This window comes from Dryobates pubescens, chromosome 11 (assembly GCF_014839835.1).
Source record: "Dryobates pubescens isolate bDryPub1 chromosome 11, bDryPub1.pri, whole genome shotgun sequence".
NCBI lineage: Eukaryota > Metazoa > Chordata > Aves > Piciformes > Picidae > Dryobates > Dryobates pubescens.
Genome location: NC_071622.1, coordinates 718492 through 741269, shown reverse-complemented (window position 1 = coordinate 741269; position 22778 = coordinate 718492). Strand labels below are relative to the sequence as shown.

Here is a 22778-nt window from a genome sequence, read left to right as displayed (position 1 = left end):
AGCACATCCCAGTGGCCAATCTCTCTTTCTGAGAAGAACTTCTTCCTAACATCCCAGAATGTTAGGGGCTGGAAGGGACCTTGAGGGGTCATGCAGTCCGACCCCCCTGCCAGAGCAGGGTCACCTAGAACAGGTCACACAGGAACTCATCCAGGTGGGTTTTGAATACCTGCAGAGAGGGAGACTCCAGAGAGGCATCCTTTACTGAAACAGAAGCTGCCCCAGTTCCTGTGGCTGACCATCTGCCTCTTGTAATTCCATGACAGGTGGGAAGCTGTGCTACAGAACTATGCTTTTTTTTTTGGCAACTATTTTTTTCTGCTTGCTACTGGAGTCCAGCTTTTGAGAGGCTGACTTTGGTCTTCCTTCCTGCCCCTCACACCGAGCACACTACTCTCTTTTTTTGTTGTTGGAGTGCTCACCTTTTCTTTCTCATTTTGCTGTTTCCTTTCAGAAAGGCAAGATAAACATCTTGCCTTTTGGAAACAATGAGTAGAAATTCCTGCTGTCACCAGTGGCCTTGTCACCATCAGAGTTCTCCTATTTCATATGGTTATGGTGATTGGCAGCCTCACAAATCTGTGGCTGGCAAGACAAATCCTGGTTAGGCTTTGGTGAAACTGCCCCAGGTCTTTCATGGTGCTGAAAGTTAGCTGATTGTTGGTTTGCTGAAGGGTGACTTTATCTTGTCCTAGGCTAAGTCCTGTCGGAAGCAGGGTTTGTGGGGTCCTTTCAGGGCACGGTGTTGCAGATGTGTAACCAGGCTCACCTGCCATTGGAAGCAGATCAGGATGCCTTCTTGAAAGACTGCCATACATTTATTCCTCTGTCTGTTGCACACCAGAGAATTTGGTGTGTTTGAAGTGTGATTGGAGTCAAAAATAGCCAGAAATCCTGGCTAATGTCTTTACTCTGAGTCAGACTGCTTTATGCTGCTGTTCTGCTGCAGCTGAACCAGCCTGATGGGCTCCCTGTGGTCTAAGGAGGAGGATGTCTTTGCCTTCTCTCCCTGCTCCCAGCTCTGCCTCTGAGCTTGCTCTTGTTGGAGTGTGCCTCACTAATCACGGTCACAGAATGTTAGAGGTTGGAAAGGACCTCTAGAGGTCATCCAGTCCAACCCTCTGCCAGAGCAGCATCACCCAGGGCAGGCTGCACAGGATTGCATCCAGGTGGGGTTGAAAAGTCTCCAGAGAAGGAGACTCCACAACCCCCCTGGGCAGCCTGCTCCAGGGCTCTGTCACCCTCACTGCAAAGATGACTTTCCTCATGTTGAGCTGAAACCTCTGTTCCAGTTTGTCTCCATTGTTCCTTGGCTTATGAATCTAGTGGAAAATCCCATCCAGCAGCTTGCTTTTTGTTTGGTCTGGGATCAGGAATTAAAATTCACTGAGTGGTCTTATAGGTGAAAGGATGCAGAGGGAGTGATGGCAGTGCAGGGCTGTAATGTCCCGTGGGAGGTCAGTTTGTCCTTCCCCAGGACACCATGAAGCCATCTGGGAATTTAAAGGCTGCTTGACCATTCCAGCCTGTAAGTCAGATAAAGAAACAAGGCTTTGTTTAAAATGCACCTTCTTAAACTCTGATTGAAGCTGCAAGGCTTTCATGAGAGAGGACTTGAGAGTTTGGGTACTCCAGTGATGCAGTGAACAACATAAAATGCTGTACACTTGCTTTTGTTGTTCTTGGCTGAGCAAGGCTCTTACCTCACTGTGAGAAGCTTGCAGTGTTTCAGAGGATGGTCAGGAACCTGCCTTTGGCCCAAATGGCCTTTCAGGAGAGTCTCCCAGCAGACATTGAGATTTGCACCGAGTTAAGTCCTTTGCACACTCTACTCCTGATGTGCTGCATCAGGAGTTGTGGGGTGAGTCTCTGGGTCCAGGGGACACACTCTGCCCGTGCTCAAGTGGCTTTTGGAGGATTTGCATTATAGTGCCTCAGTAGCAGGCTTGGCCTGCTTGCCTTTTGCCATTCTTTCTGCTGCTGAGGCTGGGAAGGTGAGACTCCCATGGCAGTTCTATTTGTTTAGGCTTTGTCTTCCCCTGAAAGGGGGGCTCCAGTGAACTCTATGTTTGAAAATGTAGGCAGCCTTTGTCTGGAGGGAAGCTCAGTGTCCTAACAGCTGACTCCACCAAATAACTCCAGCGTTGGGAGCTAGCTTAAGAAGCAAATGTTTGCCTTGAGCAGCAAACCTTTTCAGGCAGCAGGGCTGTGCTTTTAAATGAGAATAGCTGTTAGCTTGGTCATCTGCTCTTAAACACCAGCACAAGGGTTACTCTTTCTGCAGAGCTTTAGGCAGGAATTTTCAAGGGGGGAGGTAAGGATTCAGTTCCTATTTAATTAGAGCAATATTTGTCCTCTGCCTTGGTTTTGTTTGGGAACCCCAGCCTCAAACTCTGCTCAGACGTGACTTTCCTTTGCTAAGCAGGGAGGCTGAACATCAAAAGGCTAATGTTTAACACTTTTATGCCCTGCTGGTTTGTGCTCTAAAACTTCCCTTGCCAAATGCCACTTTCCTCAGCTTCTGTGTCAGAAACAAGGCAGGTTACCTTAATCACATTCAAACAGCACACTGCCTTGCTGGAATGCTTGGAGGCTTGAAGTGTAGAGGGGCTAACTGGCACAAGGTGATCTGGGTCATAAGTGTTGAACATGCCAGGCTCTTGGAGGATGGGATAGGCATTCCTGCTGTTTTCTGTGCAGTGCTGGTTGTTAGCTGCTGGGGGGCACCTCAGGGTTGCACTCCTTGCCGGTTCTGGCTGGCTTGCACATGCATGATGTGCAGAGAGCACCCCTCACCTCCGTGCTGGCACAGGGAGGCTGGGCCAGACTCTTGTCAGAAGTGTTGTCAGCTTTCCCAGTGGTGTAGCAGTGGCAAAATGCCTGGTGCCTTTCCAGACTTAATTCAGAAGCATAGTAGCCTCTTTGGTACTGGCTGAGATCTGTCTGCACTCAGCTTGGCAAGTTGGCTGGGGAGTTGCTGTCATTGCAGTAGTATCTGCAAGAGACAGCTCTCTGAAAGAGGCCAAGAGGGATTATGATTCTTTTCCTTCCTTCATGTTTGAACTGGCAGATACAAGAGGAGCAGGGAGCACGTGGCAGCCTCAGGAGCTGGCAGCTCTTAGGTCTGAGTGTAGAGATGATTTGAAGCATCAGATGTAAACAAGTGTTATGGTGGTGGTTGGCTGATCTCTGGTGCTGTGCAGAGCAGAATGAGTGTAAGATGCAGTGCCTCTGAAATCAGTCACTACCCTATGCAGTATGGATTCTGGAGCTCCTGCCCCTGCCTGCTGGGGGGGGTTGTGCAAGCCTTGGTTAGGAGGTAGCTGTAGTAAAACGCTGGAGGTGTTAACAGCTGAGCTGATGACAGACTGATGGCATCCAATTTAGACCATGCTGCTGCCTCTTCCCTTGCACATCTGGGGACTTTGCAGGCCAGGAAGTACTCTTTGCCATGTACCAAATCATCTCTTGTGGAGCTGTCTTTAAGTTTTTAGTGCATCTTGCATGTGTTTGGCACTACACCAGCACAGGCTGGTCCACTCTGCTGAGGCTGGGCTGGTGGATGTGTGCTGTGAGGCTGTAGGTAACAGCTGCTTCATCTGCAGCTGACTTGTTCTGGCAGTTCCTGTCCCTTCCCTTGTACTTAGAATGAGGTGATTTGTCTTTGGGTAATTACTGGAGATGTGTTGCTGAGATAGCTTGAGAATATGAAGCTTTTATTGTAAGGTTTGGCTGCAGCTGTTGGGTTTTTTGCCTTGCAGATCTTTTTTCCTTGGTGAGGAGTTTCCTTGATTCACTGGGTTTTCCAGAGGAGGCAGAGTGCAGGGCAAAATGCAGAGCAGCTTGGTGATGTGCATTTCCTCTGGGTCATTTCTCTGTCCTGCAGCTGTCCCCAGTCAGTCCACCTACCACCACCATCCTTACACCAGTCTGTCAGTAGAGCATCACTGACCATTTGGGGTGAATTTTGGTCTGTTCATTTGTAGTACTGTCACTGAAGAGCTCTGCCAGGACGGCCCTCTCTCCCCAGCAGTCTGTGGGGAGCGGTTTAGGGCAGTGTTTAATGGATCAGGGCGTGTGTAAGTCCCTTAAAGCCCAGAGTTTTGTGTTTGGGGGTTGTAAAAGCCCTTGTAAAAGCCCATTAGTTCCACTGCATGCTTCCCAGTGTGGTTATGAAATTAAACTCTTCTCCACCATATTACCCTAAAATAAACACAGCTGTTTACTCTGCTTGCTGCAATTGTAGCTTCATCTTCAATTGTTCAAATTCTATCTTAAGCTTTTAAACATTGCAATACCTTGGATGGCCTTTGGCATTGCCCAGGATACAGCAGCTCTGTTGGGAACAAAGCCCAAACCCCAGCACCTGAGGTTTGGGAATGGCTGCTTCTGCTTTGCTGCTTGGAGGCTATTTGGAATTGGGGAAAGGTGCTGTGAGAGCCTGGGGAGGGAGCACTTTGAGAGCTGTGATGCCTCTCTCACTTGGTGAATAACTCCTGCAAGGAAGGGGGTAAAAAAAAAAGCTCCTTGGCTTCTTTGTCCCTTTGTTCAGGGGCAGCTGCTGCAATACTTTAGCTGGGAAGACCTTTACTAAACATACTTGCATCTGGGGACACCTTCTGCAGATGCAAATGGTGTAGTCCACTGACTTCTGCATGTGCCTGCAGCCATCCTTGGAGCTGAAAGCACTAGTCCTGTTCCATCAGCTTGCCTGCAGGGAGCTGTGGAGAGGGCTGCTTTGGGGGGTCTGGGCTTTGGATGTCCCTTGCTCCTGATGTGCTTGTCTGTCTGTGTAGAGCTCTTGTCTCTGTCAGAGGAGTTTGAGGCTCTCTGCTTTGAGGTCCATTGTGTAAATGATCAAATGCTTGCTTTTGTGTCCTTTTCCACATGCTCTATCTTCCCTGCAGTAGCTGCTGGGTTATGCTTTGTGTTCTGTGGCTCTCCATTCCTGGGTAACAGTTGCACTGTAAGTCTCCTAGAAAATTCTCCCCGTGGGTCTGTGGGACTCTGAACTTTACCCCTTGGCAGTGTCTTTGTTCAGAGGTGGTGGTGGCTTCAGTACTGCAGTACCTATCCCAGACTGGGGCTATGCCACTGCTCTGACACAACAACTGTTTGCATTAGTTAATTCTTCCTTGTAGTCAAATGTATAGTTGGGGATGTTTGTTCTGTTGATTGAAACTGTGATTGAGCAGAGATCCCTCTTGAACTCTTCCAGGGAAGCTGAAGTGTTTCCTCAAGGAGTGACTAACCTGAACCTTCTGCAACAAGCCTGTTTGCCTTTGCATTTTGCTTGCTGTTTGTGCATCAAGCCTTGCCTGCCGTGGCACTGCCCAGCAGCTTTGCTTGGTGGAATCTGTTTGAAATTCTCTGGGTTCCTCTTGGGTAGTAAAATTGTTGTGTTGGTAAAGATACCAATGCCTACTGCTCTTCTCCTTCCAGGCCATGAATTGCCTCAGTGTCTGTGTGTCCAGTAGCTGTAACTTGGTCATTTTAAAGGAGCATGGATGGGTCTGTGGGTTGAAGAGTAATTGGATGTTCTTACAAATCCACAATTCAAACCCATGAGAAAGTATTTGTTCTCAAGGCCACTTTGCTGGAAGGCTTGATGCTCCCAGGCAGGTTTTCCTTTGCTTTTCCAACCTGGTTAATTCTGTGTTCTTTTCCATTGGCAGCTTGAGGAAGCTGAGCTCTGACCTGGCTGACCAACAGGCTTTGGCTTCTGCAGTGAGTGCAGACATTTCCCTTGTGCTACAAGGAGGGACTGGACAAAGCTGTGTCCTTCCCTAGCCAGCTGTGCTCTGCCAGCCAGTGCTCTGAACATACACACAGGTGGTTAGGGAAGGGAAGAAACTGTGTGGCCCTTCGTGGTGTGGCACTGCTAACCTTCTGTCACAGAATCAGTTGTTTATACAAATGCTTTTTCTTATCTCTTGGCCTCCTTGTGTCTTGATAAGATGCTCTCCACCTTCTCCCTTAGGAGTCCTTTGAAACACGAGCCATGCTTTCTTTAGCTGCACTGAGCATGCTCAAAATCCTTACAGCAGGCTTTAGAATACTTTGTGAATTAAACTACTCTTTCAAAGACTTTCTGTCTAGGTCTGGTTTATAGCTTCCCAGATAGCCCTTTCAGGAGAGCTGGTGAGGTCTTCCCTCTCTACTGGAGTGCTAGCCTTAGATAAGAGGCAAACTTCATATGAGATATGGAGAGAATGGGAGCATAAGAAGCTCTTGCTTCTTGGAACCTGATACTGCTCTTTCATTGAGTCTCTCAGCACCTTGAGGTTTGTGATTATCTTTCCCTTTCACTATCACTAAACTTCTAAGATGCTCTGGCTTCAGTTCAGTCTGAGTCCAATGCTGTCACGGTTGTGACTTTGAGAGAAATGGACATTGCTGTCTCCTCCCTGCTCAATTTGTAAAGAACTAATTCTTTTGGAGGCACAGGATCCTCTGTCCTGCTAAATGCTTTTAGGGCTGAAGCTGCCTGTGAGATCTCCTCTCAGGAGCTTTGGCCTCTGGTGCTGCAGCTGTGCATCACCAGTCTTACCCGCTCGAGAACTGCCAAGAGGCCGACGAAGCTTTCTCCTTCATGGAAAGTCTGCTCTGCCAAAGAGGAAGACCTCTGAACTGGCTGAAGGCTCTGTGTTCAGCTGCAGGGTAGTGCAGTTGGAATTGGGGTTTATGAGAAACCTGTATGGTTTGGTGGGGTCAGCTTATGGAGGTGTCTCTTGTTGCTTCCCAGAGTGACTGGTTTGGGTTGCTCTAGCTAACACCCTGCTTTTTCCCTGTAGGATTGCACTCATTTTGTGTGCTCTTGCCTTACTCTTCTCTTTTTAACATGAAGTCCTCCAGGAGAAGGGGCTGACTGCTGCTCATCAATGAAATCTGCTACAACTGGAGGTGTTTTGAACCACTGCATCCCAAGTCTGCTTAAAGGGAAGCTCCCTGAGTTCCTGCCCAGTTCCTGCTGATTTGAAAAGCAAAGCAGCAAGCATCTCTGTCTTACTCCATATGGCTTTTCTGAGGGGGAAATAGGCAGGAAGTAACTTGAGTTTCATAGTGGGCTGAAAGTGCTAAGAGTTGAAGGCTGTTCCTTTTTTCTACTTCTGGTTTTCAATCTGGAAATACCACATGGACTTGGTGTTTACTTTGAGCAAGGTCACTTAGAACCTGAGTCGGCACTTTGCAGATTTCCCAGGCTCTGCAACTGTCAAGGTCAGCTTAGACTTTTATCATCTTGGAGTAATTTCTGTTTCCTTTCTAGCTGTCTATCATATGCATGCTTGTACACTGCTGTAAGATACTTGTACAGTCACTGTGTTTGTGCTTGCCTTCACTCTTCCACCCCATGCTGCTTTTAGAGATGTAATTGAAACGAGGAAGAGCACCAGAAGAGAAACTCCTACAGAAACTTGCAGCTGAAATGCCTCCAGCTCCATCAATTGATGGCATTCAGCAGCACTAATGTTGCTGAGATGCATTCTGCACTGTGCAATTCATGATGGAGTTTGCACTTGGAAGTTCTGTGAATGGAGGATTTGAGTCTTAGTAAAAATACTGTGCTGCTTTCTGGGGGAGTTGGGGAGGGGAAGGAACCAACCAAATAAACAGCAGGAAAAACCAAACAGCAGCAACACCAACAAGAGAAAAAACCCAGCCCCTCAAACAAAACCAATCCTTCCATGAACTTGTGTTGAAGAGTTTCACTATTTCCCATTAATCCCATGTTGGTAAAGGCTAAAGCTCCTGAAGCACTGTGTAACTAATCATCAGCTGCCTCCACAACCCAACCCTGCCCCCTTTCCCCCAGCTGAGACCCAGTATTTCTGTATCTTGAGGACTCTGGGCTGCAGCCCCTCTTTCACAGAAACACAGAATAGAGGTGGTTGGAGGAGACCTTGGAGATCATCCAGTCCCACCTTGGACCCAACACTGAAGGGTCAACGCTGCACCATGTCCCTAAGCACCAGCTCCACATGCCACCACTGCCCTGGGCAGACCATCCCAATGTTTGAGAACCCTTTCACGTGAATAAATATTTCCTGAGACCCAGCCTAAACCTCCCCTGGCCCAGCTTGTTGCCATTTCCTCTGCTCCTGTTGCTTGTCATCCAGAAGAGGCTGCCCCCTCCTTGCTCCAACATCCCTTCATGTAGTTTAGAGAGTGATGAGGTCTTGTCTTCTCTAGACTGAACACCCCCAGCTCCCCCAGATGCTCCTTGTGGGCCATGGGCTCCAGGCCCTTCATGAGCTTTGTTGCCTTTCTCTGGACATGCTCCAGCCCCTCACTGTCCTTCTTGTATGACTGGCCCAGAACTGAACACACTACTTGAGATGTGGCCTCCCCAGTGCTGAGTTGAGGAGGATGATCCCCTGCTGCCCACCCTGGTTCTGCTCCAAGCCAGGATGCTGTTCTCGCTTGGCCTCCTGGGCACTGCTGGCTCATGGTCAGCTGACTGTCAACCAATTTAAGAAAGATGTTGAGATGCTCGAATGTGTCCAAGGCTGGGGAGGGGTCTGGAGCACAAGCCCCAGGAGGAGAGGCTGAGGGAGCTGGGGTTACTTAGCCTGGAGAAGAGGAGGCTCAGGGGAGACCTTGCTCTCTGCAACTCCCTGAAGGGAGGTTGTGGCCAGGTATGGGTTGGTCTCTTCTCCCAGGCAGCCAGTGACAGGAGGGGAGGACACAGTCTCAAGCTGCACCAGGGGAGGTTTGGGGTGGATGTGAGAAAAGAAATTCTTCCCAGAAAGTGACTGGCCACTGGGATGTGCTGCCCAGGGAAGTGGTGGAGTCACCATCCCTAGAAGTGTTCCAGGAGAGCCTGGATGAGGCACTCGGTGCCATGGTTGAGTTGATTGGATGGTGCTGGGTGAGAGGTTGGACTTGGTGCTCTCAAAGGTCTTTTCCAACCTGGTTGGTTCTGCAGGAATGCTTCTGCCCAGTGTGCTACAGAGGAGATTTTGTCAGAGAGTACTCTGGGGATAAAAACCTGAATCAAAGAAACAATAAAACCCCCAAACAAACAGCAGCAACAACAGCAAAACAACCACGGAACAGCGAAACAGCCCAACCAAAGCCCCTTCCAAAGCCTGTGTTGGGGAATTACAACCCTGAGCATTAGCACACAGAATAGGCTGGGTTGGGCCCCCTCCCAGAAGAGAAAGAAAATCACTTTTCTGATAAGCAAACAGTGCCTGGATCCCCCCCCCCCCTCTTTTCTGTTCAAAGGAGGTCAGTTGTGTCGAGCTGTGAGATGGGCACCGCTCCGGGGCCCAGGCCGAGCTAGCCCGGGCTGCTCAGTTAGGTACTGATAAGCGAAGGCTGAACAAATGACTTCCACGAGGACCAATGCCTGGCTTTAGTTCTTCCTGATGCAGAGAGCTGTGTTTGGCAGATAACAACATGAAGTGTTGGATTTCCCCCCCAGCTGCTTTACTGAAGTCAGCTGGGCAGTCAGGATTTGTTCAGCAAGCTCTGCTGTAGTTAGTCTTGCTGGTAAAAGTTTATGATGTTCTTACAGGCCATAAAGGCTTGGGTTTGAAGGAGTCCTGCCGGGGGAAGGACTCAGGAATACAACAAAGAAGTTGGGCAACTTTTCCCCCCTTCTTTTTTAATAAGAACAATTTTATTTCTTTACCACTAAGGGGGGGGAAACATCCAGAGCTTATAGGAGCAAAAGCTGAGATCAACTGAAGTACTTTGACAAACAACGGAATCAGAGTAAATGGAGGTGGTTAAGACTGAATGTTTTGGCATTCCTGCCAATAATAAAGTTGCAGAGGGCTGAGCTGCTCTGCTATGAGGACAGACTGAGAGAGTTGGTGCTGTGCAGTCTGAGAGGAGAGGGCTCTGAGGAGACCTCATTGTGGCCTTCCAGTGTCTGCAGGGGGCTCCAAGAAAGCTGGGGAGGGACTTCTGAGGGTGTCAGGGAGGGATAGGACTGGGGGGGATGGAGCAAAACTTGAAGTGGGGAGATTGAGATTGGATGTGAGGAAGAAGTTGTTGCCCATGAGGGTGGTGAGAGCCTGGCACAGGCTGCCCAGGGAGGTGGTGGCAGCCTCCTGCCTGGAGGTGTTTGCAGCCAGGCTGGAGGTGGCTGTGAGCAACCTGCTGTGGTGTGAGGTGTCCCTGGCCATGGCAGGGGGGCTGGAGCTGGCTGAGCCTTGAGCTCCCTTCCAACCCTGACAGCTCTGTGATTCTGTGTTGCAGGTCTGTGTCTGGGAGCAGGGGATATGTATGTGCTCTGGCATTGTAATTTCTGGGCCGTGAATAAAGAAGGTGACTGCTCAGCAGCATCTAATAAGTATTTTTCAACTGACAAAGCTGAGTAAGCCAGAGCCCAGGCAGACTGGCAAGGAAGACCTGTGGCTTGATCTGGAATTTTTATGCTTGGAGTGTGCAGGGGAATTGCAGACCAGTGCAGATGTGCAGCTGGCGGAGTAGCTGGAGATGACAGATGGGAGGATCTTGATAGTAGCAATGCAATTGCTTAAGAGTCTTGCCCCAAATGATGGAAAGCTGCTGCAAGCTAGTGAGGGAGGTGGTGGTGTGAGCTGGGGTGGGTGTGGAGAGGTCACATCAAACAAATCTAATTTTCTCCTCCTATAAAGGGCAAATCTTTTGGTGCTCTTTATCTCCTATCAGCCTTCTGAGGAGGGCGATAAAGGAGAGTTCTCAGCGTAACAGGGGAGAAATAGCTTCTCAAAAAGGAGAGGGCAGACTCTGGCCAGTACTCCTGGGTGCACATGTGCACCCCTGTGCCAGCCTGGGAAGAAACTGGCTGATGGGTAGCCATGAGGTTTTGTCTGTTCAGGAAACTCCAAATCAGATTAGCTGAATTGAAACTTAAGCTAAACAATTCCAGCTCAGAAGTAAGCTGTGCAGCTCTCATCAGGAAGATGAGTAAGTGTTGAAGCAAAATATTGATGCAAGTGGTAGGTCCCCCAGATCTTAATGTCAGAGCAAGACAGATCTGGATAAATAAATACTTCAGCAAATGTGAGCTGCTGAAGTGCCTGTAGAGGTGACTGAAATGAGATGTGCCTTGCAGCTGCTTTCGTGCTTGGTGGTTCAGTGATGGTTTTGAAGCAGTGTGTGCCTCCTTCCCTCCCCTGTCCGCTCACTAAAGCACTTCATCAGAGTGTCTGTTTTGTCTCTGGAAAAAACAAACAGCACAACAGACACCAAACCCCAGCAAAACTAAAGAGTAACCAGCAAGCAAGAGCCCCCCAGCTGTCTGCAGCTGTCTGCAGCACATGGGGGAACACAGTGCTGGTGTTTGAGGGGGAAGGGTCTTGATTTATTCATCTTCATCGCTGCATAACTACACAGGAAAGGACAAAGCCCTCCTGAAAAGAGCTGCTTTGCTGCTAGCCTGTTGACACTGCCTTGGCCAGGATGATCTTGTGAGGCCATCCTTCCCTCCTCCTAGTCCCTGGGGCTGCGCTGCAGGCAGCCTTCATTCTCTCTGCTTCTCACATCCTCACGGATGTGTCTCCATGCACTGCAGGCTGCCTGCTGGTTCTCACACTGGGCCTTTTTAAAGCTATTTGCAGTTCAGCTTCTCCTCCAGGGTCACTTAGGGATGCTGCTTGTCTTTGTCTAATTTGATGTTGGAAGTTCTCAGGCTCAGATGTCTGAGGAATAAGAAGTGGCAGTCAAGCTGGGCTCCAGCATTTCCCTGGGTTATGTTGTTTGCACAAGAACCTTCTTGCCTCCGGGTGTCTGAACTTCTGCTGACCTTGTTCCTTTCTGTCCATCAGGCCAGTTCTGCACCGAGGATGTTGATGAATGTCAGCTCCAGCCCAATGCTTGTCAAAATGGAGGTACCTGCACCAACCACAACGGGGGCTATGCCTGTGTGTGTGTCAATGGCTGGAGTGGGGACGACTGCAGCAAGAACATTGACGACTGCTTCACTGCCTCCTGTGCCAATGGGTCTACCTGCATCGATCGAGTGGCCTCTTTCTCCTGCATTTGCCCAGAAGGAAAAGCAGGTGAGCACAGAAGGCTTGAGCAGGTCTGGCCCCTGGCAGAAGATACTTCCTGAAGTTTGTGCATTTGCTGAAGTGCTGTGCTTATTTTAGACACTTTGTGACCAAACCAAGAAGAAACAAAAGGAAACCTGTGGACCATGACCAAAGACCTTTTAAAACTCTGTAGCTTGGGACAATGAAGTATTTGTATTATGCTGAAGACAAACTTAGTGCAGTTCAGAGTGCAAGGAAAGCAGATCTTTTTCTAGCCCTTAGCAGAGCCTGTGTTTGCCTGACAAGTTATGCATGAGAGAGACTTGCTGTGTGCTGCCTACACTAATTGTACTTCACAGTCTAGAAGGCAACTGGGGCCCCCAGCGTAAGAAGGACATCCAACTGCTGGAGCAGCTCCAGAGGAGGGCCACAGAGATGAACAGAGGGCTGGAGAACCTCCCCTGTGAAGGCAGTCTGAGGTAGTTGGGGCTGTTCAGCCTGGAGAAGAGAAGGCTCTGGGGAAACCTTATAGCTGCCTACCAGTACCTGAAGGGGACTTACAGGAAAGCTAGGGAAGGGCTTTCTACAAAGGCCTGTAGTGATAGGATGAGAGGGAATGGATTGAAGCTGGAGGAAGGCAGATTTAGACTGGAGATGAGGAAGAAATTCTTTCCAGTTAGGGTGGTGAGACATTGGCACAGGTTGCCCAGGGAGGTTGTGGATTCCTCCTCCCTGGCGGTGTTCAAGGCCAGGTTGGGTGAAGCCTTGAGCAGCCTGGGCTGGTGGGAGGTGTCCCTGCCCACAACAGTGGGATTGGAACTGGATGATCTTTAAGGTCCCTTCCAACCCAAACCATTCTATGATTTTCTGATAACTTTAGATATTTTTCCTGTGTGATGGAGGACATCCTTACTGGTAAAGTGCCAGATTTGCTGCTGTAGGGTAAGTGAAAATGTGAAGGTCTGCATTGTATGTGAATTAAGAAAGCAAGCTTCATGCACATCCACGTCTTCAGCTGCCAGGGAAGTTGTCGTGCCACTTAGAGAACAGAGTTGGTTAGCTGCTTCAAAGAGGAGATGTAGGTAATGGTGTAAGCCATTGTGCTGCTCCAGAAGTGCTGGAGACTCCTCTGAAATCACAGACTCTGTATTCAAATAGAATGTTTTATAAGTGTGTGGTGAAATCCCTGTGCTAGCTCTGTAGGTTGAAGCCTGTTTGATGTTGCTCAAGCTTCTGGCTGTGGGAGTCTGAAATATCAGGACAGAGGATTTGATTGTGTAATACACAATCTGCCTGCTGCATCTCACTGATCTGAGTACTCTTGGATGCTTCTCTAGGTCTCCTGTGCCACTTGGATGATGCCTGTGTGAGCAATCCCTGCCAGAAGGGTGCTCTGTGTGACACCAATCCCGTGAATGGGCACTACATCTGCACCTGTCCTCAAGGCCATAAGGGAGCAGACTGCACTGAGGACGTGGATGAGTGTGCCATGGGTGAGTTTGTGCACAGGAGCAGGCAGCTGGGTTGTTTGCTTTGTGAGCTACAGAGGGGCCAGGACACACAGTTTGCTGTAGCTTCTCAGCATAAGTGTGACTCCTGTCCCATTCTCCCTCTTGCATTTCAGTGTCTTGAAATCAATTCTGAATCTTGTGTGAGCCTTGGGACAGAGGGCTGAGTCAGAGTAGCTGTCCAGGTTTGAACTGTTAGCCCCTGGGAGAGGAGAAGCACTGTGCAAGAGGGCTTGGGCATTGTGCGAGGAGCACGGGCAGGCAGGTGTGAGCATGAAGCTGACCCCTAGAACTGCAGCACACAGTGAAGGGCCTGCAGTTTGTGTGGGACCTGTTGCAGCTCCTGCCTTGGTAGGAGTACATCAAGGCTGTTTGATAGCCAGGGTATGGCTGGATCTTTGCAGTGCTTTCCAAGACTGAGAAGCTGTCGTTGCCCTTTGATACCATGCTGTTGTGTTTTGGAGGTTAGCTGGACTCTCACAGACCTGCTCACGTTTTGTGAGTGCTGGGTCCTGCTTCTAGAGTGGGACTCCTCAAGGTAATGCCTAGCTAGCACTCGTGGAAGCACTGGAAAGAAGCACTTCCCTGCATTTGTTCCTCAGTCTGCCTTGTATAAGGGTGCTGCTGTTCTCTGAAAACACTTGAAGGACTAGTTTGGCTGCTCTTTGGCTGTGGCAGCATCTTGTCACCCTCAGGAGTGAAGTAAACATAAAAGATGGTCTGGTGATAAGGCCCTGAAAGCATCATTAATTCTCTAATCCCTGCTGGTTGATAGTCTTAAGAGCTGTCCTTAGTCATGGGGCCCAGAGATGCTCCTTTGGCCCGTGGGTGATGATGGCAATCTTTCTTTCAGCCTCTGACCAGCAGGTAACTGCCACATTTCTTTCTCCCATCACAGCAGCCATTCCCCAGGAGGATGAACTAACTTTTGCTGGGGTTATTTAAGGCCAGGCTGGGTGTGGCTCTGGGCAACCTGATCCAGTGTGAGGTGTCCCTGCCCATGTTAGGGGGGGTTGAACTGGATGAGCCTTGAGGTCCCTTCTAACCCTGACAGCTCTCTATGATTACTTGCCAGAAGGGCATGACCACTGGCCAAGACCATGATTAGTAAGGAGCACGGTGGCTGTCCTGCTCTGAGGAGAGGTTTTGATACTCACACACTTACCTTTTTCTGACAGCAAACAGCAATCCATGTGAGCATGCTGGGAAATGTGTGAACACAGAAGGCTCTTTCCACTGTGAGTGTCTGAAGGGCTACACAGGACCTCGCTGTGAGATGGACATCAACGAGTGCCACTCGAACCCGTGCCAGAACGATGCCACCTGTCTGGATAAAATTGGAGGATTCACATGTCTCTGCATGCCAGGTGAGGGGAGTTTCTGACAAGGATGGGGCTTCCAGCAAGGGAAGAAGAAATCCACAGGTGGAGCACAGGGAGGGTTGCCAGCTCTGCTGAGGTGGAACACAAAATTGCAGAAGGGTGAGGCTGGCTGAAACCGTGAGAGCGATCTCGCTGGGACGGCACCAGCCAGCAGCACTTGGCACTGCTGTGGGGGAGGGAGACAGCAATTAAAGCCCTGAGAAAGAAACCAACCTGTAGATGGGCAAAGGAGGTTAGCATGTGGAGTTTTGTTGTTATACCTGGCAAAGGGGATGCACAGAAAGTGGAGTTTGAGGAGTCAAAGCAGGGGCAGACATGAAACGAGTGGCTGTGCCTTCAGATGCCTGTGTGATGGCTCTGGGTAGGAGTGTGTGGGGTTTTCCTCTGCTTTCAAACACCTCAGGTGATGCAGGCTCCCACTGACCTGAGGAAATAACCATAAAAACACCACTTGGTTGAAACAGTGCTTGCAGACTTTGCATGCCCAGCTCTGGTGGGTTTAGGCTATGCCTTTAAAATATCAATGACCTCTGTAGTCTGCTGCTTTGCTTTCTGGTAGAAGGTGGTGAAAGAAGCAAAGGCTGCAAGCTGCCAGCATAATGAGAGGGTTGTCACCCCTGCAGGTGATCAACTCATAACATGAAAACTGGACTGAGTTCTTACTAATATCTGATCTGCTTTGAAAGGTCCCAAGTCCCTTCTTGATGTTTTTCTTTTACTCTGTCATGAGCTGAAAAGCCTTGAGCTCAAATCATCTGCCTTGTTTCCTCATCTCCTGCCTGGTATTGGTGCAACCCCAAATTTACTGATACCTTCTGAAGTGTTAGAAATTAACCCCTGCTCATGAGTGAGGAGAGCATTAGATAGGAACTCAGCACAAACTGTTAGCACTGAGCATATTCAGCAGCAGTGAAAGAGCAGCACATTCCACATCCTTTTCCTGGTCCTGCCTTGTGGGTTCTGTCCAAGCTGCAAGCTTGCACTGAACCTAGGCTTGGACTTTCAGCACTGCTATGAGAGGCAGCCAGACTTTCAGGGGCACTTTCTGAGGTCTTCAGTCACCTCTTCTTACCCATTTGTTTGGGTTATTTTCCCTTTTCACAGGTTTTAAGGGTGTTCACTGTGAGGAAGACATCGATGAGTGCCTGAGCAACCCCTGTGTGAACAATGGAGAGTGTCTTGATAAAGTCAATCGCTTCCTCTGTGTTTGTCCTCCTGGTGAGTCCTTATTTCTGGAAGCTTTTCCTGCTCACTTCGCCAGGAACTGCCTAGATGACCAGTGAGAGTCTGGGGGGGGTATGTTTCTTGTGAGTATTTGTTGCCTTAGTGCAACATCCACTTGAGTGGGTAGTAAGTAAGAGCAGAGCTGTATTGGTTGCAGTGCCGCTGTGCCTGTAAGTGCACAGGTGTTGAGGCACGTACAGCTGCACCTCTCATGTGAAAGGAAGGGTGGTTGGCAGCATGAGCTTCTGCTGTTGTGGGTATCATAGTGGAATCCAGATGAGTAACTCAAAATACATTGTCAAACTCAGAGCCTCTGCATGCTCTTTGTCTCTTCCAGAGGTTTTTAGGTAGAAGATGTTTTGGTATCTGTAGAGTTTATGTCTGCCTGAGGGGGGAGGTGGATTTGGTCTCAACTTTAGCAAAGGATAAGTGCTGAGCTGAGGGATCAGTGTGAGCCATAGGGTAAATGTCACTTGATTGCCTGGTGGCAATGCTCCATCTGCTTCATTCCTGTTTGGCTTGGCCATCTCAGTTTTCAGGCTGAGGCTCCTTTGAGCTGGAGGACAGAAGCCATTGTTTGGGCTGAGGAACCAATCTAGCCAGGGTGTGGTGTGTGTGATTAATGATGCAACTGAGTTCAGGTTTACCAAGCTTGTGTTTGAGTAGTTGTAAGGATTTGCTGATGAATAATTCCTGACAGCACACCTGTTGAGATGAAGTACTTCAGATTACTCCTGGGGTTTTCACTTTTCCTCTGCCTTTCAGGATTCAGTGGTGCTGTGTGTCAGATTGATATAGATGACTGCTCCAGCACGCCGTGTCTCAATGGAGCCAAGTGTATCGACCATCCCAATGGCTATGAGTGCCAGTGTGCCACAGGTCAGTCTTGTCTGCAGAGCCCCTGGGCTGGAGGCCACATGTAACCCCAGGGCATAAAGGGGTGCTCAAAGAAATGTCGATGTTCTTCCTCTCTCTCTCCCTCCCTCCCTCTGAAACGCTACTTGTTTGTTGTGGAGCTTTGTCTACTCCTTTGTGGCAAAGAATAGTTTTGGAGTACAGGAAGCCTTTCACCTGTGCCAGCAGTTAAGTTCACAGTTGATGGGAGGTCGGGCCTGCCTCTTGCAGCCCCATCTCTTGCTCCCCAGAGGGTGACTGCTTCTTCTCTATTGACTATGGAATCCCTGAGTAGAAAACCAGCAGTGTGAAGCCTTTTATCTGTGGCTTACCTTTCTCTCCCCAAGTCAGATTATACAGTCCACAGTTAAAGAACAAGAGATGGACAGAGCAGTACTGCTGTTGGTTCTGGTTTCTGTTGCATCAGGCTATTTCATTGCAAAAGTGGAGGAGTGAAATGCAGGAAAAATTGGAAGAAACACCACACAGTAGCTGCCTGCCAGAAAGTAGTAGAAATGATTTGTCAAGCATCAGAAATGTTGTCAGGGTTGTGGACAGAACTGAGGCATTTAGGGTTGTTTTGAATGCACTGAATTCCTTTACTACTTGATTCATTGCACATTTAGAAGTGTCAGGTTTAATTGTGGGACTTCTGTATCTTCAGACCTCTAGGAGTGATGCAGATACATTTTATCTTCATTTTTCCATCTGGTCAAAGAAGAGGTTCAGAGCTGTTCCACTGATTCTCAGTAAGGGACAACTTTTGGTTGCTTTCAGCTAATGGTGGCTGATGCAGTATCATAGAATGGTCTGGGTTGGAAGGGACCTCCAGCGGTCATCTAGTCCAACCTGTGATCTTCTGGAGTCAGCAGGGGCATCCTCAACTAGATCAGGCTGCCCATGGAATGCATTGGCTTTAGGTCTTCCACTAGGGAGGAAGCTGAACAATTCCTGGAGCTACCTTTGTCCCAGAAATATCCTATTAGGTTGGCTCAACTTGTGTGCAGTTTGTCTTGTTTTGACTCATTCCAGTAATCAAATTGTTAAGGCAAATTCAGCTTCACTAATTTGTTCTGCACTGTATGGAATACAGCAGAGATTAGCCTAAAAATTCCTCTGCAGTCTTTTCACACACCCCCTCTCCCCCTTCCTCAAAGTGCCTGAAGGAAAAGATGGATGTGTTGGAAGCAGTGGAATGCAGTAGTTCTAATCAGGAGAGGAATCATTCTTGTCAGAATTCTCCTTGTGATTATTGCTGCCTGTGAGAGAATGAGCTGACACTTGCAAAAAGAAGAAAAAGCTCAAATCTTCTCCAAACCTGGAAACTGTCTTGGGAAATCTTTCTCATGCTGATGTGTGGTCTGCTTGCTTTCATTCACCAGGAGCACAGAGCTTGTCAGGCTGAGGGGAGGGCTTTGGGTCATGTAGTGGGGGACAATGTAGAGAGCTGTGCCTTGAAAGGCACCTTCTGATTCTGGGCACCCAACTGCTGGGACCACCTCAGTACAGAAGCCCTGGGTTTCACAGATGAGGAGTGCAGACTGCTGCTGCCATGGGGGCACGTGGTGGAGGGAGCATTTGCAAGGGACAAACTGAAAGCCACCAAATGGATGTTACTCAAGTGGAAACTCTTTGCTAATCCTTGGGTGGTACTTCAAAAATGTGAGTGGAACTCTGTGCTAGGGCTTATTCCTATAGTGTCTGAGGGATCCTAATGTTCTGTGTTCAGGTGGCTTTTTTTGTAGTTTAATCCTTGTCTGCAAGGAGGGAAGTGGTATCCCAGTAAAGTATGTGCAGTGGGGAGGTCAAAACAGATCTGACCTTTCAGTGCTTCAGTGGAGCTACAACAGAAGGCAAGATGACAATTCTTGGAATGAATGTGAGCCAAGCATTATATTTAATATTGACAGCCTTTTATAAGGCTGAATTGTGGAGTTCATCACTGGGACAGGTCAGTTACTGGAGAATAAATAACATTTGAGTGTGTTTGTACTCCGCTGATCCCCCGCTGTGAGCAGTGTGTGTTCCCTGCGTGGTGACCACCAGCTGCCAAAGTGATTGAAAACTGCAAAATGTTTGGCCAAATGCTGTACAGATAGCTCTATTTACTGCTTGCTTTTTGTCTTTTCTTCCCCTTCTGGCATTATTCCACTTGTCCTTCCCAGTGGTAGATCATGGCTTTTCTTTTCTTGAGTTATCTGAGGTTTTTCCTGTTTTCTTTGCCTCTGCCCTCTGTTTTTCCTTCCCCCCTTCCCTCCCCCCATTCTGTTCGTCCCCTTATCGGTTTGGTTTTCTTCCTTCCCTAACATCTTTTTATATCCATCTCTCTAACTAGCTTCCCTTCCCTCTCCCCACCTCCTTCCACACCCTCTCATCCATGCACCCGTTCGCAGAGCTTGGGAATGTTAGCCGTCACCTGGTATGTGTGACCAGAGACATAACCACAGCCCTGTATGAAAAATGGGGAGCCTCTTGTCCACTTGTAACGCTCAGGTGAGAATCGCTCTTCAGCTCTTGAAGTTCCCTGCAGCTTGGTTTGTATCAGCCTTCTCCATGTGATGCCTGAAATGTGAAGTTCTGCCTCCCTCCTCTTCAGCTGCTGGGAGGCAGCGTGAGCTGTTGCTGCAAGGCCTCACCCCTGGAAGCCATTTGTTCTGGCTGGTCCCTGGTTCATACACCCCTGCTCCACCAAGGACAGCGGGGCTCCTGAAGCAGCTGTTTGCAGCTCTTAGCTTCCTGAACCACTGATTTAGCCTGTTGAGATTCTGTCCTCCTCTGCTGCTCAGGTTGTTTCCCAGCTGAAGCAGAATGGAACAGGCCCAACTGCTGCTTGTTTCCTTGCCATAACTGAAGAGGTTGCCTGCATGCAGTCTTGCATAAATTTGCAGTTGGTGCTTGCCTGGAGTTACTGAAAGGTTTCCTGGTGAGAGGGGCAAAACAATTCTTAATAAGCAGAGCTGCAGAAGCTTGGCATGAGCCAAGGGAGATCCCTTGGGAAGGTTTCTGCAGCATCTTTGCAGTAATTTCTCATACTAAAAAAGTCACCCACCCACCCCTGGTATGGTGTAGAGGAAATGATAGGAGACTGCCTTCAGCTGGTTTATACCAAGTGTGAGTAAATACCTCTCATGGAGGTTTGCATGCTTCCTCTCATTGCTGCTCTTCTGAATATGCTGAAGATAACCAGTTCCAATGCCAGGGTGCTCCTTGTGAAATGTGGTTCTGCAGTGCTGTGAGCAGTGCAAGAGTGTTGTCTTTGGGGCTGGAAAACGGGCAGCAGTGGAGATGCCCAGCTCCCCTTGGTGCTGTCTGCCACTTGACTGATGCTTAATGTGGTTCCTTCTTGACTGCTTAATGACTCCTGTTCCTTTCTCCTTAGGTTTTACTGGCCCTCTGTGTGAGGAGAACATCAACAACTGCGACCCTGATCCTTGCCACCACGGGGACTGTCAAGATGGGATTGATTCCTACACGTGCATATGCAACCCTGGCTACATGGGTGCCATCTGCAGCGAGCAGATAGATGAATGCCACAGCAATCCTTGCCTCCACCAAGGGCGCTGCATTGATTTGGTGAATGGCTACCAGTGCAACTGCTTGCTGGGCACTTCAGGTACAGAAAGCACAAGTGGAAGGCCTGGGTTCCAAAAGCATTTCATTGTTTCTTCTGTGTGCCAAATCTGCATACAGAGATAAGCTTGTGGGGTGAGAGTGTCATTTTCACACTGCTCTTCCTGGCTGAGTTTGCTGTGTCTGTGTGGATTGCCTAACCCTCACTGGTACAGCACCGGGGCTGGGAGGAATTTGCCTCCTCCTTACTCCCAGAATTCAACCATGCAGACAAGAGAATAGACATGGTGTTCAAAATCATGTATTCTTTTGTTGGAGCATTTGATACCAGCTCAGGGTCGTGCTCAGGCAGCACCCAGGTAACATTCCTTGGTGTCCCAGTGCTGCTTCCCCATCACCTGCTTAAGTTGCTCTGACACGTGTGGAATCCCAAGGCAGGTGGGATTCTTGACCAGGCTATTTCTGGGAAATGGTTTTGCAGTCTTCTTTGATTTGGCTTCCTTATTCCTCTAGTACTTTTTTCCCCCCAGGAGTAAACTGTGAAAATAACTTTGATGACTGTGCAAGTAACCCATGCATCCACGGGGACTGCATCGACGGCATCAACCGCTACAACTGTGCCTGCAAGCCCGGATTCACAGGTGAAGGCAGCAGCGCGGTGGCTTGGGCTTCTCCTGGAGATGGTGATCCAGGTGGCTGAGAAAGCTGCTCTTTGCACACTGACTGCAAGGGATTCAGTTGGCATCTCATAAACCCTTCTGATCTCTGAATCTCAGCGTCTGAGGTTGCAGCATGCCCTTCCAGGCAGCAGAATGGCCTCCTCTGTGCTGTGAAATGCCATCCTTGTCAGGTCATGATGTCCAGGCCATGCTTCTTGGGTTTGTAACAAATAGAACCCATCTGACTTCAGGTTGTTCTTTACAGCTTCTTTTCAGGGACAGGAGAGATTGGGGTCAATATAGAGAGGTGTTTGATTAGGCAGCACCTTGGGCTTTGACCAATGGTGTTTCTCCATCTGTGATAGCAGAGCATTAACTCAGGGTTCTAATGAGCTGCTCTCCACTCTGAGGTCTCTGACTGAACAGCCTGGGAGGGGACAGGCTCTGCTCACTTGCACTCTGTGATAGCACAGGGGGCAATGGATAGAAACTCCAGCACAGGAGGTTCCACCTCAGCATGAGGAGGAACTTCTTCACTGGGAGGGTCCCAGAGCCCTGGAGCAGGCTGCCCGGAGAGGTTGTGGAGTCTCCTTCCCTGGAGCCTTTCCAGCCCTGTTTGGATGTGTTCCTGTGTGACCTGTGCTGGATTTTATGGTCCTGCTCTGGCAGGGGGGTTGGACTGGATGAGCTTCAGAGGTCCCTTCCACCCCCTAACGTCCTGTGAGCCTGTGAACCTCCTTTTTTCAGTACTTCTTTCATGCTGTGGTCTGTTCTGTCTCCTTTTTAAATGATAAAGACTTATCTAATACAGTAAAAGTAAGGCTGGAAAAAGCAGCTTTTTAGGCACTTTTGAGTCCACATTTGGAGCCGTAGGTTTACATCAGGACTATTTCTGATGACTAAAGCACATCTCAGCACTGTTTGTTATGGACTTAGCAGCTTTGTGCCGTGCAGGGTAATACATTCATGCAATGATTGTTGCAAGGCCGTTGGCACTGCTCCTCAGAGATCCCTCATCACCTTTGTTGCTGTCTGTTACCGAGTGATTCCAATTAGAATTGCTCTGAAATGCATCAGAAATAGCACCAAGAGGTTTCACGTGTCTTGTGCTCTCCTCTTGGCATCTTTCTGCACTTCTGATGCTCCTCAGTCCTTTGGCTCGGGCGTGGTGGTGCTGTTTACACCTCAGAAAAGGAGGCGGCATGATGCCGATCACTCTTGCCTTTCAGTCTTTGCTGCTGGCTTGCCACATCAGTTCTCCCGCTGGACTCCCTGCTGTTCAGTTGTTAGAGTAATTCAGCAGGGTGATGAGCTGGCATATTCCAGTGTTTAAAGAGCTGCCTTGCACGGGGTTTCATTTCTTTGTTCTTTCCTTCTGTTTCAAAGCTTTCGACTCACTGCAGCATTCGCTTTGTTTAGCTTTCCAGCCTCACCAGATCTTACGGTCACTCCTCCTTGAAGGACCTTGCAGTGGTAATCAGAGGCAGGCAGAAGCAGGAAGCGGTGCTTTGTAGAGCCCCCTTTGGCAGTAAACCCCAAGAGCTGTGTTTGCTGCAGACAGTGTGGCAGTGT

The 22778-nt window shown here is 49.0% G+C and overlaps 1 protein-coding gene across 2 annotated transcripts in view; it reads left to right on the top strand.

The window, feature by feature from the left end:
* The window catches only part of NOTCH2 (notch receptor 2), a 93500-nt gene that overhangs the window by 31856 nt on the left and 38866 nt on the right, over positions 1-22778 (top strand). Inside the window, exons 6-12 of one of the 2 annotated variants that reach the window (XM_054165698.1) lie at positions 11763-11996; positions 13307-13462; positions 14656-14844; positions 15964-16077; positions 16849-16962; positions 20357-20590; positions 21078-21188. In XM_054165698.1, coding sequence (XP_054021673.1) covers positions 11763-11996; positions 13307-13462; positions 14656-14844; positions 15964-16077; positions 16849-16962; positions 20357-20590; positions 21078-21188 — 1152 coding nt within the window. Of the gene's footprint in view, positions 1-11762; positions 11997-13306; positions 13463-14655; positions 14845-15963; positions 16078-16848; positions 16963-19142; positions 19471-20356; positions 20591-21077; positions 21189-22778 lie in introns of those variants that run through there. The other variant, XM_054165697.1, reaches the window with a different exon arrangement.